A 16,931-nucleotide genomic window follows, 5' to 3' on the forward strand; every position below is an offset into this window, starting at 1 on the left:
CGCTACATCAGTAAACATGGACCGCCCAGCCACCGCGGCGCGGCGCCAGGTCAGCGGCAGCGGCGACCGTCCACCACCCACCGCCGACCGTTCCTCATCTGGCCGCCGCCTGCGTAGGCCCTGCCACCCCTGCCGACGCTTCCACCGTCATGTCCATTATAATTATCCGGGCTGTTATGCTGTGGTCGGTTGATGAATTCTGTGTCAATTCCCCACGTTTCGTCTCCGACTGCGGGAGACATCTTCGAGGGGGACCGTAGCTCGATAGAAGGTCCAACACACCCACTGGCTCGCTGCTGACTGCCGCTAAATTCCGTGTCGGCGCGCTCCCGCGCCGCGGAGTGACGTCACGTGTTTTCAAAACGTCAGTGCAATTGGCCGCTGGCCGTCGCCGTCGATCGCCGTTGCCATCACCCAGTAGTAGACGGGTGGTACACATCTTCTTTAACACCGGCTTCCATATACCGTTTAATTTCACGCCGTCCTCCTTTCGATTAAAATTCTTTTCTGGAGACTAGAAATCTACTCTGTAGGAATCAGCATAGGTTTCGAAAACGACGATTATGTGAAACCCAGCTCGCGCTATTAGTCCACGTGACTCAGAGGGCCATAGACACGGGTTCCCAGGTAGATGCCGTGTTTCTTGACTTCCGCAAGGCGTTCGATACAGTTCTCCACAGTCGTTTAATGAACAAAGTAAGAGCATATGGACTATCATACCAATTGTGTGATTGGATTGATGAGTACCTCGATAACAGAACGCAGCATGTCATTCTCAATGGAGAGAAGTCTTCTGAAGTAAGAGTGATTTCAGGTGTGCCGCAGTGGAGCGTCGTAGGACCGTTGCTATTCACAATATACATAAATGACCTTGTGGATGCCATCGGAAGTTCACTGAGGCTTTTTGCGGATGATGCTGTGGTATATCGAGAGGTTGTAACATTGGAAAATTGTACTGAAATGCAGGAGGATCTGCAGCGAATTGACGCATGGTGCAGGGGTGCAGGGAATGGCAATTGAATCTCAATGTAGACAAGTGTAATGTGCTGCGAATACATAGAAAGAAAGATCCCTTGTCATTTAGCTACAATATAGCAGGTCAGCAACTGGAAGCAGTTAATTCCATAAATTATCTGTGAGTACGCATTAGGAGTGATTTAAAATGGAATGATCATATAAAGTTGATCGTCGGTAAAGCAGATGCCAGACTGAGATTCATTGGAAGAATCCTAAGGAAATGCAATCCGAAAACAAAGGAAGTAGGTTACAGTACACTTGTTCGCCCACTACTTGAATACTGCTCACCAGTGTGGGATCCGTACCAGATAGGGTTAATGCAGGAGATGGAGAAGATCCAACGGAGAGCAGCGCGCTTCGTTACAGGATCATTTAGTAATCGCGAAAGCGTTACGTAGATGATAGATACACTCCAGAGGCAGACTTTGCAGGAGAGACACTGAGTAGCTCGGTACGGGCTTTTGTTGAAGTTTCGAGAACATACCTTCACCGAGGAGTCAAGCAGTATATTGCTCCCTCCTACGTACATCTCGCGAAGAGACCATGAGGATAAAATCAGAGAGATTAGAGCCCACACAGAGGCATATCGACAATACTTCTTTCTACGAACAATACGAGACTGGAATATAAGGGAGAACCGATAGAGGTACTCAAGGTACCCTCCGCCACACACCGTCAGGTGGCTTGCGGAGTATGGATGTCGATGTAGATGTATTACGGTAATATTCCGCTTCGTCAAGATCCTCCCTATTCTTTCCGTTACATTTTTAACAAACGGCAGGAAAACCTTAGATTTAGTAGTAGCCTGTACGTCACTATGATTTCTGCGTGGTTGCCTCAACGCACGTTAGCGGCAGTCAGTAGTGAGCCAGTGGATGTGTTGGACCTTCTATCGAGCTACGGACCCCCTTGAAGATGTCTCCCGCAGTCGGAGACGAAACGTTGGGAATTGACACAGAATTCATCAACCGACCACGGCATAACAGCCCGGATAATTATAATGGACATGATATTTCCGGCCGTGAAAATCTACATTTGGTTCCACCGTCCTCATTCTAGGCCATTTCCAAAGAACACCGCCCTGACAACATTTGTAACTGCCACATTGCCTCAAGTACACTGACGTGACAAAAGTCATAGGACAGCGGTATGCACGTATACAGACGGCGATATTACCGCGTACACAAGGTACAAAAGGGCAGTGCACTGGCGGAGCAGCCATCTGTACTCAGGTGATTCGTGTGAAAATGTTTCCGACGTGATTACGACCGCGCGACGGGAATTACCAGACTTTGAACGTTGCATGGTAGTCAGACCCATGCGACATTCCATTTCGGAAATCCTTAAGGAATTCGGTACTCCGACGTCCACAATGTCAAGAGCGTGCCGAGAATACAACATTTCAGGCATTATCTCTCACCGCAGACAACGAAATGGCCTACGGCCTTCACTTAACAACCGAGAGCAGCGACTTTTTGCGTAGAGCTGTCAGTGCTAGGAGACAAACAACACTGCGTGAAACAACCGCATAAATCAATTTCCAACGTACGACGAACGTATCCGTTAGGACAATTCGGCGAAATTTAGCATCAATGGGCTATGGCAGCAGACGACCGACGAGAGTGCCTTCGCTAACACCACGACATCGCCTGCAGCGCCTCTCCTGGGCTCGAGATCGTATCGGTTGGACCGTAGACGACTGGAAAACCATGGCCTGGTCGGATAAGAGCTGATAGCAGTGTGGCGCAGACTCCCTGAAGCCATGGAATTGCTTACAAGGCACTGTGCAAGTTGGTGGTGGCTTCATAAGTCTGTGGGCTGCGTTTACGTGGAATAGACTGGCTCCTCTATTCTAACTGAGACCATTTTCAGCCATTCGTGGACCTCGTCTTCCCAAACAATCGAATTTTTGTGGATGACGCCGCACTATGTCACCAGGCCACACTTGTTCGCGATTTGTTCGAAGTACAGTTCGGACAATTCGAGACAATGATATCGCCACCCAAATCGACCGACATTATGAATCCCATCCAATGGGACATAATGGAGAGGTCAGTTCGTGTAAGAAATCTTGCACCGCGAACACTGACGCAATTATGGACGGCTGTAGAGATAGCACGGATCAATATTTCTGCAGGGAACTTCCAGCGACTTGAGTCCATACCACGCCGTGGTGCTGCAATTGTGCCGGTAAAAAGGAGATTCGATACGATATTAGAACGTGTTCCATGACTTGTCACGTCAGTGTATAAAGTCTGGTTTATACGGAGACACTGAGTCTCTTGAAACCAGTGTTGCGAAGCTAGTTTCGTAAGTGGCTGTTAACACGGTGACATCGGTGTTCGCTTCAATTTCGACATTTTATGAGTACCGGAGCACTACTTTCGTTCTGGCTGTGGCATAGGTCATAGGTAATGGCTATGGCAGTTACATATGTTACAAAGGTAATGGCCAAGCTCAGGCTTCTCTACCTGAAACCTGTACTAAAGAAAGAAAACATACTTATTTAAATTCGGGGCTGGAAAAGGTGAAGCTGTTAGCACAAGTGAGCAGCAACGGAATCATGGTAGATTACTCAGTAAGCTGCTTCAACCATCGAACAGTGACGTCCGAACAATATTCACTAACTGCTGTTTGGATCTGGTCGGCAGGTCCAGTTTAAATGTAACAAGCCGCGCGGAGTGGCAGCGCGGTTTGAGGCGCCATGTCCCGGACTGCGCGGCCCCTCCCGCCGGAGGCTCGAGTCCTCCCGCGGACATGGGTGTGTGTGTTGTTCTTAGCATAAGTTAGTTTAAGTAGTGTGTAAGTCTAGGGACCGATGACCTACGCTGTTTGGTCCCTTAGGAATTCACACACGTTTTTTAAAAGGTAACAGAGTCAGAGAATTGCGACTAGACTGCTCCGTCCGATCATGTCCGGTACTGCCGACAAATAAGTCGCAGTCTGGCTGAAGTACATCCGAGTAGACAGTGTGGTCATTACCTCATCAGAGCAGGGCTCGCCAGCGTGTGCAAGTTACCGCCTAGTGCGCTCCGACGCAGAGTCGAAAACTAAGAATAAAAATGCTCGCGCTCACGTATCAATAAAGAACGAACAGACTCTCAGAGTACGTATTGTGATAAAATTTTACGTGCCACAGAGCAATATTCTCTGTGAATATTGTTCTGTACATAATCGAGAAATGTTTTATGTTTAGATAACGACTGGAATGTTTCACAGGCCACATCAATACACAAGAAAGGAAATGGAACTATGCTGAATTATAGACTCATACCACTAACATTGACTTCTGTATGATTTTCCAACAATACGAAATTCCTGGAAGAAAATTATCGATTCACACATTACCGTCACCAATTCAGAAAATATCGTCCTTGAGAGTCACAACTGGCTCTTTATTCACCCAAAATAATACCATCGACAGAGTGGATTCCAGTTTCTACACTTCCAGAATGCTTTTGACACCGTCCCTCATAGGCGGCGCCCAATCAAATTGCGCTACTATAAGGTATCATATCAGTTGTGCAAATGGGTTCGTGACTTTCTGTCGGACACTTCAGAGTTAGTAGTAGTTGAATGAATGTCATCGAGCAAAACCGAAATTATGTGTAGAATTTCCCAAGGAAGTAGCAAAGGCTTTCTCCTGTCTCTAATCTGTATAAACGATTTAGAAGACAGTCTGACGAGCATCTTTTAATGATGGCTGATAATGTGGTCCGTTACCGTCTAGTAAAGTCATCAGAAGATCAAAACTAGCTGTGAAATGATTTAGAGAAGGCATCTGTATGGTGTGAAAAGCGGCAAGTGACCCTTAACCGATGGAGTGTAAGGTCCTCCACATGGGTACTAAAAAGATCCCGGTTACACGGTAAATTGCACAGATTTAAAGGATGTAGATTCGACTAAATACCTACGGTTTACGATGAGGAAGAACTTAAATTGGAGCTGTTGCATAGAAAATATTGTCGGGCAGGCATTTTATTGGTTGAACACTGAGAAGATACAACAAATCTACCAAACAGACTGCCTAAAATACGCTTTTACGTCCTCTTCTGCAGAAATTCTGCGTGTTATGGGATCTTCATCATATGTGATTGACGGAGGACACTGACACAGATAAAAGAAGGAATCTCGAATTGCATTATCGTGAAACAGGGGGTCCGTAGCTCGTGATCTAATGGATAGGGTTGCTACCTCTGAATCACGGGGCCCCGGGTCCGATTCCCGGGTGGGTTGAGGATTTTCTCTGCCTGGGAACTGGGTGTCGTGAGCTCGGGTGGCAATCATTAAAACTAAGGCGTTATTCGCTGCAGCGACATATTTTCACGAAATTTCAAACACCAGTTTTCTTCTCGGAATGCGCAAACATTTTCTTCGCTTTCATCTACATAAGAAGAAATGACCATCGTAATAAAATAGGAGAAATCTAAACTGAAGGTGTTAATTTTTACCAACTGCTATTCGAGGGTGGAACGGCACAGAAAGAGTCTGATAGTGGTTCTGTGTACTCTGTGCCAAGCATTTAATCCTGAACTGCAGTGTAGACATGGGTTACTTGTGTTCTCCGTACACGTGTGAGCACTGGGATCAAGTGTCAGACTTCAAATCTAAATCTCTGGCGCTCGATCCAGTGGGTCCTGGTACTTTTTATTTTTTGCTTTTTATTTATTTATTTATTTATTTTTGCCGCTTATAACTGCTTTCATCTCTTTTCAGTGATTTGCTAATGCGAGAAATTCGTAGTTGTACGTTAAACTTGCGAACAGCAATCCTAATGTCGAAGGAAGGAAAGACATGACACAGGCAACAGAACCGTACTTATCAAAACACTGTCGAATTCAAGTCAATCCTCCGGATGAGGATAGCTTTACATTTTTTGTGTCAAAAAGAAGAAAAGATTTGTAACGATTGTTTTAAAAAGAGATACGGAGCATTTTTTTCCTTTGTGGAAAAGACGATTATTTACACTATGTGATCAAAAGCGACCGGGCACCCTCAATAACATACGTTTTTCATATTAGGTACTATGTGCTGCCACCTACTGCCAGGTACTCCACATCAGCGACCTCAGTAGTCATTAGAAATCGTGAGACAGCAGAACTGGGCGCTCCGCGGAACTCACGGACTTCAAATGTGGTCAGGTGGTTGGGTGTCACTTGTGTTATACGTCTGTACGCGAGATTTACATACTCCTAAACATCCCCAGGTCCACTTTCTCCGATATGATCGTGAAATGGAAACGTGAAGGGACACGTACAGCACCAAAGCGTACAGACTGACCTGGTATGTTGACTGACAGAGACTGCCGACAATTTAAGAGGATCGTAATGTGTAATAGGCAGACATCTATTCAAACCATCACACAGGAATTCGATACTGCATCAGGATCCACTGCTAGTACTATGACAGTTAGGCGGAAGGTGAGGAAACTTGGATTTCATGGTCGAGCGGCTTCTCTTAAGCCACACATCACAACGGTGAATGCCAAACGACGCCTTTCTTGGTGTAAGGAGCGTAAACGTTGGACGATTGAATAGTGTAAAAACGTTGTGCGGAGTCAGCAATCACGGTACACCACGTGGGGATCCGATGGCAGGGTGTGGGTATGGCGAATGTCCTGTGAACGTCATCTGCCAGGGTGTGTAATGCCAACAGTAAAATTCGGAGGCGGTGGGTTGTGGTGTGGTCGTATTTTTCACGGAGAGGGCTTGCACCCATTGCTTTGCGTGGCACTATCACAGTGCAGGCCTTCGTTGATGTTTTAAGCACCTTCCTGCTTCCCACTGTTGAGCGGCAATTCGGGCATGGCGATCGCATCTTTCAACACTATCGAGCACATGTTCATAATGCACAGCCTGTGGCGGAGTGGTTGCACAAGAATAACATCCCTGTAATGGACTGGCCTGCACAGAGTCCTGACCTGGATGTTAAAGAACACCTTTGGGATGTTTTGGAAGCCGTCGTCGTGCCATGCCTCGCCGACCTACGTCGATATCTCTCCTCAGAGCAGCACTCCGTGAGGAATGGGATGCCATTCCCCAAGAAACCTTCCAGAACCTGATTGAACGTATGCCTGTGAGAGTGAAAGATGTCATCAAGGCTAAGGGTGGGGCAACACCATACTGAATTCCAACATTAACGATGGAGGGCGCCACGAACTTGTAAATCGTTTTCAGCCACGTGTCCGGAACTTTTGATCACATAGTGTGAAACGTCCCCTTTGAACAATTATACATGACTGTGCTTAAACTGACACACAATATTTTGTTAGCGCAACGCAATCTGACTTTCAAAATTCCCTACAAAAGAATGGCCCTGACTAACATTAAACTATACCTTTCACAAATCACTTACCTCACAAAAATCTTTGCTGCTCAAGCTACTGCAATACAGCGAGCGCCACTACTGCCAGCTAAATAAAAGATTCAAACTATGGAAGGCACTAACTACTGATAGGGATAGTTAGCAAATGAAAGATATTAGTAGAGAACAAACAATGTATTTACCTTGATATCATCATATATAAATATAGCAGTTCATGACAAATTACAAAACTCCGCCATCTCTCTCCCCACATCCACCACTGCTGGCGGCTCACCTCCAACTGCGCAACGCTACGCGCTGTTCACAACCAGCTGCCTAACACTACAATGGCGAGTATTACAACAATGCAAAGCAGCCACAGACTGCACACAGCACAGCCAGTGATTTTCATACATACCATAAAAAAACCTAAACAGCCTACTTACATAGAGAAAACATAAACAGCCTACTTACATAGAGAAAACATAAACAGCCTACTTACATAGCCCCCATGCTCCCCACAAAAAATTTTACAAATTGGTTTGGGCAGTGCCCAATACAGATTTGAAAAAATTTTTCATAATTACAATAACAAAGATATCAAATGCACACACTTATTGATACAACGTTGGTCAAAAGCTTAAATTTTGTCACAGTCCATAAAGACAGTCCTGATCATTCATCATAATAGTAATTACAGGTTTTTTTCACAAAGTCTCATTAGTAAAAGAAATTGCACACAGTGGATTTCCATGCAGTCTTGAAGAAGTAGTGTTGTCCTTCCAACGGAAAGACAGTGCTGACTCTTGACATGCTGACAGGTAATGGGCCACAATGGAGCAAACCCACAGCAGAGTCATTCGAAGTTTTGAAGAATATTGGTAGGTAGGTCATCACAGAGCAGACCCACTGGAGTCCTGGTAGAGATTGTGGTATTGGTGGGCCACCAGAGGTGCAGACCCACTGTAGTCCTTGTAGAAATAATGGCGTTGGTGGGTCATTATAGATGCAGACCCACTGTAGTCCTTGTAGAGATAATGGTACTGGTGGGTCATCAAAGATGCAGACCCACTGTAGTCCTTGTAGAGATAGCCAGCAGCCATCTGTTGTGACTGTGCTGGTGCACAATCACCATTGAAGAGTCTTGCGGATGATATAGCAAGTCCATAAACCACCACTTGTGCACTCACAAAGTTTTTGAAATTGTCCTTAGAACCAGCAATGCTGTTATCCAGTCCCTTGCTGAATTATTAACACACGTGCAAACACTAACAGTCCCTACGTCTCACATATTGTCCATATACTATGACCAACAGAAACGTGTGCAGTGAAATGTAACTAACAAGTTAATAATATCATGAACTGGTGACAATTACAATTTAATAACATGAGAATACAATTACAAAGGTACAAATACATCATTAAAGAACATAATAGTACAGATAACATTTGTAGTACAGGCTTTACAAAAAAATCGAACTAACATATACATCAGTGGAATTATGACATGAGTAAATACATAAAGATCACAAGAACTTTTGAAACATCACCTTCACATGTGAGCAACAAACCAGAATAAATAATGTCTAAGCATATTTACAAGGTAAATAACATATTATTAATGCTAATTATATTTGAGGATAACAGTATTCCTCATCATAGTGAATGTAGCTTAGGACTAGAAAAATTCTACAATTCTTATCAGATAAACACATAAAGACAGGAAAAACACAAATACACAAGGGTACACAAACATATAGTGGGATAACACAAAAGGAAAGGACAGGGTTCGTTTTCAGTGTAACATGTGGTACTGCAGTCCAACCCAAAACTTCATATATGTTTCCTCTTATTTCATCCTTTGTTTCCACCAAAAAAATCCTATCCAAGCATGCTTTCTGTATTTATTTCACATATTTCTTACCTCATTATTTATTTCCAAGAAAATCCTACCTATACCTGCTTTCTGTACGTTTTTCGTATAGATTCTCAATGCATTTCTTCCAATTCATCGCAACTCATTCTCTTCTATAGTCTACCCCCTCTTAAGCTAACTTAAATCTACTGAGCTCAGATGCTAAACTAAGGGACGAGGCAATACAGCAGCACAAAACAATTAACACAAACATCAATGACAAAAATACAAATGCCAAAGCAATTGCAATATTACAACTAATATAGGGCACTGTGCAGCAAAAAAAAAAAATAAATAAATCTGGCTTAGCAGAGTAACACAAATTAAAGTTCAGTAGCACTATGCCTGGCAAACAGCAGCTTATATCGAAACATGACATAGCTCAAGCAGAAAAAATAGTACACTAAAGATAACAATGCAGATAAGGGAAATGTATAATCACATCTTAATGTCTAAGTAATCAAAGTGGTGCACCACAAGAAGTTATTCTACCAAAAAGTTACCAATTACTTGAAAAGAAAATTATGAATGCAGTTCCTGTGAAGGTAAATGTCATTTTGTGCTCCCTCATTTTTTTAAAAAAATTATTATTTACTCGATCTCTAGACAGAAAATATTTATGTTAGTACATCTATAAAATTTTATTTTAACCAATGCTGCAGTGCAGCTAGAAACTAGATATCAAATGAAATAAGCAACTATGTACAAAGCAAAGCATAAGAACATCGTTCAATAGTCATGTGGCATTTCATAAGTAGTAAAAAAATCTCTCATCTAGAAAGACAGTAGTCATAGTCAGGTGTGTAGACAAACTATTTCTTGTCATTTCATTAGGCATTTCAGTAAATATCAGAAAGTACGATTCTTGGTTTCCAACAACCTTTTTCACAAATCAGAGTCCCTAAACACTGCTCATTATTCCTTACCTCATTATACATATACATATTCGTCGACACTTCTTCAATATTTCATCATGAGAAATATGTAGCATAATAAACATTCCTCAACAGCATAGTACACATCGTCATCGTAATAATAACATCATAACACCTCAGTCAAATCTCAAAATCGTCGTAGCTTCCTCCAATAATTTCAAAACCTAAAAAAAATTCTCTGCTCATTTCAATAGTGTCATCTACCTCAAACGTACTTTAAAAATCATGAACCCATACCAAATACATCATTCAAAGCTCTCATAGTATCACAATGGTTCCAAAAAAAATATGAGCATTTCACAAAGTACAGACAAAATACAATTTCATAAGTGTGAAGTTATTCAACTCTGTAATTGCGTAAACATCTGTCACTGACGTAGTAAAAAAAAAAATGTTTGTTTCTCTGTCAAATAATCAGATAGCTGTGTAATTGTGTGTTAGAGAAATATGGTACCGATGTGTAAAGTTGTATAAGCAAATACCATATTAGCTAGGGTTCCTTGTGGTTGCCACACACATGGTACACAAAGTAAGCGTGTACCCCCCTGAGGATTAATGTAATTATACCCTCAGGTGTTACAGATTACAGCAATGGAATGAAATGTATCACGGAAAACTTTCTTTGTAATTAAAAAAATATTTAAAAATAAGTGTTTTAAGTATAAGATTAATCACTCAAATGCGTGTACTGTAGCGCTAAACTGTGCATCTTGTCGCAACATAATCTCTGTGGAAGTGTCGTAGTTATCGTTCTCCGAAAGCTAAATTCTGCAGAAGTCAATGTACTTACCTCATAATACACAAAAGTGAAATGCTTTGCGTGTAAATGTCTTAGTTATTACGCTTATTGCCGTGATGAGGAAAGTACTGTGCTGTAACGTATTGTTGTGCTACGGAAAAGGCAGTCTCATTGTAGCTATACTACAAAAGTTACTACTAAAACCTGTTTTACTTTTCAGAATAAAACAGAAAACTGTGCAGATATAAAACAGAAACACTGCAAAAGCAACATTGTAAATTGTCACTCATTAGTAGCGTCTTGATAAAATCGTGTAGCTGTCACATAAACTAACCACTGTGTCGTCTGGTATCTCACAGAAAGTACATTAAACCCAGAATGTATTTTCAAGTAAACCAAAATGTTGCATTAAAATCTCATTAGCAGTACTGGTAAATGTTCTAAGTATGTAAGCCTTATAGTCGTTACGTAATCGTGCAACAAACAAGCAAGAATGCACACACACAATAACACTGTGTTGTCTGTCCACAATAACAATGCATTCGTAATTTCTGTTTAAATAAGTTCTCTTGGTTCTTGACTGGATATTTAACGTCAAACATTGTTGCATGTTAACAGTTTCTTAAGTCTGACAAAGCATACTAGAAATGTAAAGTGAAAAGTTTTATGGCAAAGACAAAGTTAAAAAGTAGATTATCTTTCAATAAACGGTTTTACATGTGAAATGTGGTGTAAACCTTTACTCTTCCTAGTACGCAGAGTTTCAACTTGAACGCAATTATCATACGGTATACGTCGGTAAGGAATACTGGAATTTTTTTTCTCAAGGTTAGCGTCTATGTTATTTTTCGCTGAGCCAGCCGGCGCACGCGGCTACCTGCGGTGCGAGTCATTGTCTGTTCTCTTTGTTGGCGCGCGTTGTTATTAGGATTAGGAGCCCTAACTTCTACAAATTCGCCTTGCCGAGAGGGCCCAGCTCTGTTAGAATCCCGCCAGTTCTGATGAAATTCACGTCTGTCGTTTTGTCGGTAGTTTCCATAGTTCCTTTCTTGTCGGTCACGTGGTGGAGAATTTCTCCCTGAATCGTAACTGCGCGCTGGACCGTTGCATCTGAAGTTATACTGTCTCCCTTGATAATAATTATTTTGGTTCCCATATTGCCTGTTTCTCTGAATGGCTCTGTGATAGTCATTACCGTGGAGAGGTGATCTTTCCCTGTAATTATTATTACTCTGCCAACGGTTGTCGTACGGGTGGTGTCTATTTTGGTCACGATTTGCGTTGTAAGAATAGCCTTGTCGTATCCAGTTATTGTTTCTGTCATCACGGAATTGTGACGTATGTGACCTGTAGTGATTGTTTTCCTGTTTTCGCATCCCGCGACTGTCTGTGTCAATTTCTAATTCTTGTAACAGTCCCTGAAAAGCTTCAATGTCGTCTTTGCAACGTCCTGCTAAAATAATATGTCGTAAATGTTCAGGCAGTTTGATTAAGCAAATGCAGATGAGTTCTGAGGGGCTGTATGGGTTTGAAAGATACTGATTCTTATGCAACATGTCTTCAAAATATTTCATAAGACTGGAAAATTCAGATTGTTCGAAACGTTTCATCATTATGATGCTATGTTTCACTCGGTCTTGTGTGGCTTGAGACCAATATGCTGAGAGGAAGGCATGGTAAAACTCTCCTTCACTGTGGCAATCGTGAATTACCGATCGCATTCTTACAGCTGGTTCATTCTCCAAGTAGCCACACATAAATTCTAATCTGTGTTCTAACGACCAGTTGGGAGGAAAACAATGCGAGAATTGATGGAGCCATGCTTGTGGATGAATGTCGTTGCCAGAATTCTTAAATGTTTTGAATTTACGTGTAGTAATGAACAGCTTATAGTCAAAATCATCATGTCGGCGAGTCGCATATCGGTCATTGTTAGGTCGTGTCGGCCGTTCCATCTCAAAATTCGGTGCACATTGCCAATTTCTTTCATAACTTCCGAAATGCCCTGTGTTATTATTTTGCGGCTTTTCCGTGTTTCTAAGTCCCTCTTCCCGTGTTGGAGCGCGAGTGTCCTCTGAAATACGTAATTCTTGTATTACCTGTGTCAGCTGATCTTGTACTTCCCGGATTTCTCTTTGGTGTTGTGTATTAATTTGATTCTGATTTTGTTTGAATTTTCTTATTTGTTCATACTCTTCTGTGTCAGTGAAGGCTACAGGTCTTGTGTCATTCAGATCATTATCTACCTTTGTAGATAGATTAGTGACCTGATCCGAAAGTTCGGCTACTTTCTCCGATAGTGTACTTATTTCCTCAGTGTGTTTCTTCGCTGCTCAAGATACTGCAATACAGCGAGCGCCACTACTGCCAGCTAAATAAAAGATTCAAACTATGGAAGGCACTAACTACTGATAGGGATAGTTAGCAAATGAAAGATATTAGTAGAGAACAAACAATGTATTTACCTTGATATCATCATATATAAATATAGCAGTTCATGACAAATTACAAAACTCCGCCATCTCTCTCCCCACATCCACCACTGCTGGCGGCTCACCTCCAACTGCGCAACGCTACGCGCTGTTCACAACCAGCTGCCTAACACTACAATGGCGAGTATTACAACAATGCAAAGCAGCCACAGACTGCACACAGCACAGCCAGTGATTTTCATACAGAGGTGGCGTTACAATAAAAAAACCTAAACAGCCTACTTACATAGAGAAAACATAAACAGCCTACTTACATAGAGAAAACATAAACAGCCTACTTACAAGTGTATATTGACGGATTATCTTGTTTATGATAATGATGGCTGAACATCACGCTTAGCGATTAAATTACTTTCAGAAATACATAAATCAGCGCAACTTTATTTATGTCTCGACACGTACCTGGATTTCGCCAATCTTCAGTTCACCCGATACGAATGAGACAACCACATTGAAAATTCTTCGCTAACAATTCATAAAAGCGGGTGTTAAGATCTGTGTTGTATGTAAATGATGGTCGAACAAGATGCTGAGCACAGAATGAAGGGAAATCGCAGAATTCAAATTGAAGCTGACATACTTCTACTGTCGAAAAGTACGTAGCTATGTTGGGCAAACTGAAAAGTCTGGAATGCGCCTTGCCGAAAGTAAGGCTCAAGAAAGGAACTGGTTGCCGTGTTTCCTGAAGTAACTTGACTGTTTCCTTGTCTCTGTTGGGACAGTTTTCTGGGGTGGTTTTTACTACTACTACTACCACCAACTACTGCCGTTATATCACACTTCAGCTAACTGACAGAAAACTCTTGATACAAAATGCGTTCCAAACAAAATAAGTTCATATCTTTTTCGTCCATCAGTTCCGCGCGCTGATCAGCAACTTCATCATCTACTTACGAGATCTTTCTTAAGAAAAACGTCGTCCCACAAACAGCACTCTGACACGGAAAGTAACAAAGACTTTCTGTGCTTATACACATTTGTACCGGGGCGGTAATCTTACGCTCTCGTCTGGTCCCGTTAGTATCTTTACAGTCAAACATGTTTGAAGTAGAATTATATTCAAATAGCCTGACACATAGGATTTTTGTTTCATCAAACTGAACGTGTGTAATGTCATCGCAGCCTAGCGTTCTGAATCCTATCCGTTGATCGTAATCGGTGTATATGACAGTACGATCCTTTTCTCTTTTCCTGTGGCTTGGTTATCCTGCCCAGTTGCTACTTTGAAGTTGCTGAGTCTTCTTAGATTACAACAATTGACCACATGATGTGATTAATTTACAGGTTCCACGTATTTGTTAATCAGTGCTTCAAAAATGACACCCAGGACTTAAGGCGTTTTCTAAACGCCATTGATAAAGTTGACAATCAGTTCTTCTACTACATTGTCTCTGCGATAAAAATTTCATGACAGCATACTCTCATAACGTTATTTGTAAAATTAGTTCAAGTTCTGATCGGCAAGCAACCCTTTGTCGTGTTGTGGATCGAATACACGGAAGCTATGGCTCTGTGGCACTCCTAAGTTTGGACGAAGATTTCATTTCATGGCAGCGTGGAGGGTAAAATTCGTAGAGGGCGACCAAGAGATGAATACACTAAACAGATTCAGAAGGATGTAGGTTGCAGTAGGTACTGGGAGATGAAGAAGCTTGCACAGGATAGAGTAGCATGGAGAGCTGCATCAAACCAGTCTCAGGACTGAAGACCACAACAACAACAACAATGTCGCACTTCTAATTGAGAAACACATAGTCACTGGACAGTGTATCATTACTGCAGAGCTTCGTAACGAACAAGCGCTTCAGTATGGAAAGAAAGAGGAAAGCACTGTCTGTCTGTCCGCAGACAGCCAATGGGGACCTACCGACCGACCATCAAGAATACCTCAGCTAACGGCGTCGTCTCAGTGCAGTGCTTAGGGTCGTAAGATCTGCACACCGTTTTCCCGCCCGTTGTCGGTTTATCCGACCTCGCGCCGCTACTTCTCACTGAAGTAGCTCCTCAGGAGGCATCACAAAGCTGAGTCACCAAGGAGAAATGTCGTACAGTACCAGGAATAGAACCCAGGACCTCCACATGGCAGCAGCTAAGCTGACCATTGAGGCGTAGGGCCGATCACGCGTCACGATACTCCATGCTTAAACGAAGACAAAGTATCCGAGAAACCATTTTTCTATGTTCGCCCTATTTTATCTTTAGCTTCATGATACACAATGTATTTTCTTTATAAAGGATGTACGAGGGTTGCCCAGAAAGTAATGCACCGCATTCTTTTTCTTCTACAATTCCTTTTGTACATACTGAGAATTACACACACGAAAGAATGGTGTTTCATCTACATACGCTATTTTTTCACATAATCTCCATCCCGTTGCCGGCCGGAGTGGCCGTGCGGTTCTGGGCGCTACAGTCTGCAGCCGAGCGACCGCTACGGTCGCAGGTTCGAAACCTGCCTCGGACATGGATGTGTGTGATGTCCTTAGGTTAGTTAGGTTTAATTAGTTCTAAGTTCTAGGCGACTGATGACCTCAGAAGTTAAGTCGCATAGTGCTCAGAGCCATTTGAACCATTTTTCCATCCCGTTCTATGTGCTTCCGGCAGCGCGAAACAAGGGCGTATATGCCCTGTTGGTGCCGAGCCTTGTCCTGGTGGCGGAGCCAGAATGACCTCCTTATCGCCTCCAAAATGTCATCCAAGAATGGCATCCTTTAATGGCCTAAACAATTGGAAGTCCGAGGGGGCTGTCTGTGCTGTAGGGTGGATGGGTAACACTGCCCAATCCTGTTTTGCGATGGTTTCTGCAGTCCCCAGACTTGGGTGGGGCCGAGCGTTATCGTTTTGCAATATCTCCTGGTTTGCTGTAGCGCCGAAGTCGCCAGAACCGTGTATTGAGTTTTGTTAAAGTGTAGACATGTGTTTTTGAATTAATGGTACCGCCTCTTGGCATCATATCAACGAGGATCACACGTTCACACCCCCTGAAGACGGTGATCTTGACCTTACCAGAGGAAGCAGTTGCTTTGAATTTTTTCTTCTGTAGGGATTGTTTCGAGCTCAAAATGGTGAACCCAGGTTTCATCACCTATCACAATCCGGGACAACAAGGCCACCCTGTCAGCTTCATAATGTTGCAACAAAGCAAGAGGAATGTTTTTTCTGTACGATTTGTGACCCAAAGTTAGACACCGCGGAACCCATCTCGCACACGCGTTTGAATACCCAAGAGTGCGGAAAATTGCATCCTCACTTCCTTTGCTGATTGACAGATACAGTACTAACTGCTGAGTCGTAGGGCTTCTGTCCTCGCGAATGACAACATCAGCTCGCTGCTGACAGCCGTGGATGGTCCCTCCGACCACTGCAAATCGTGGAGCTCCGCCGAACCGTCTTCTGATGACCTAAACCTCCGTGCCCTGCGGCTAATTGTACTTCCGTCGACAGCAGATGCTCCATACACTTTGCACAAGCGTTTGTGAATATTCCCCATAGTTTCTCTGCAGTGAGAAATTCAATAACGGCACGTTGCT

At 42.8% G+C, this 16,931-nt stretch overlaps 1 protein-coding gene across 1 annotated transcript in view; it reads left to right on the forward strand.

The window, feature by feature from the left end:
• The first annotated feature begins 16 nt into the window (after positions 1–16).
• The window catches only part of LOC126413249 (sodium- and chloride-dependent glycine transporter 2-like), a 513,853-nt gene continuing 496,938 nt past the window's right edge, over positions 17–16,931 (forward strand). Inside the window, exon 1 of the mRNA XM_050083149.1 lies at positions 17–113. Within this exon, the coding sequence (XP_049939106.1) occupies positions 17–113 (97 nt within the window). The remainder of the gene's footprint in view (positions 114–16,931) is intronic.

The sequence above is a fragment of the Schistocerca serialis genome, chromosome 7, assembly GCF_023864345.2.
Source record: "Schistocerca serialis cubense isolate TAMUIC-IGC-003099 chromosome 7, iqSchSeri2.2, whole genome shotgun sequence".
Classification (NCBI taxonomy): Eukaryota; Metazoa; Arthropoda; class Insecta; order Orthoptera; family Acrididae; genus Schistocerca; species Schistocerca serialis.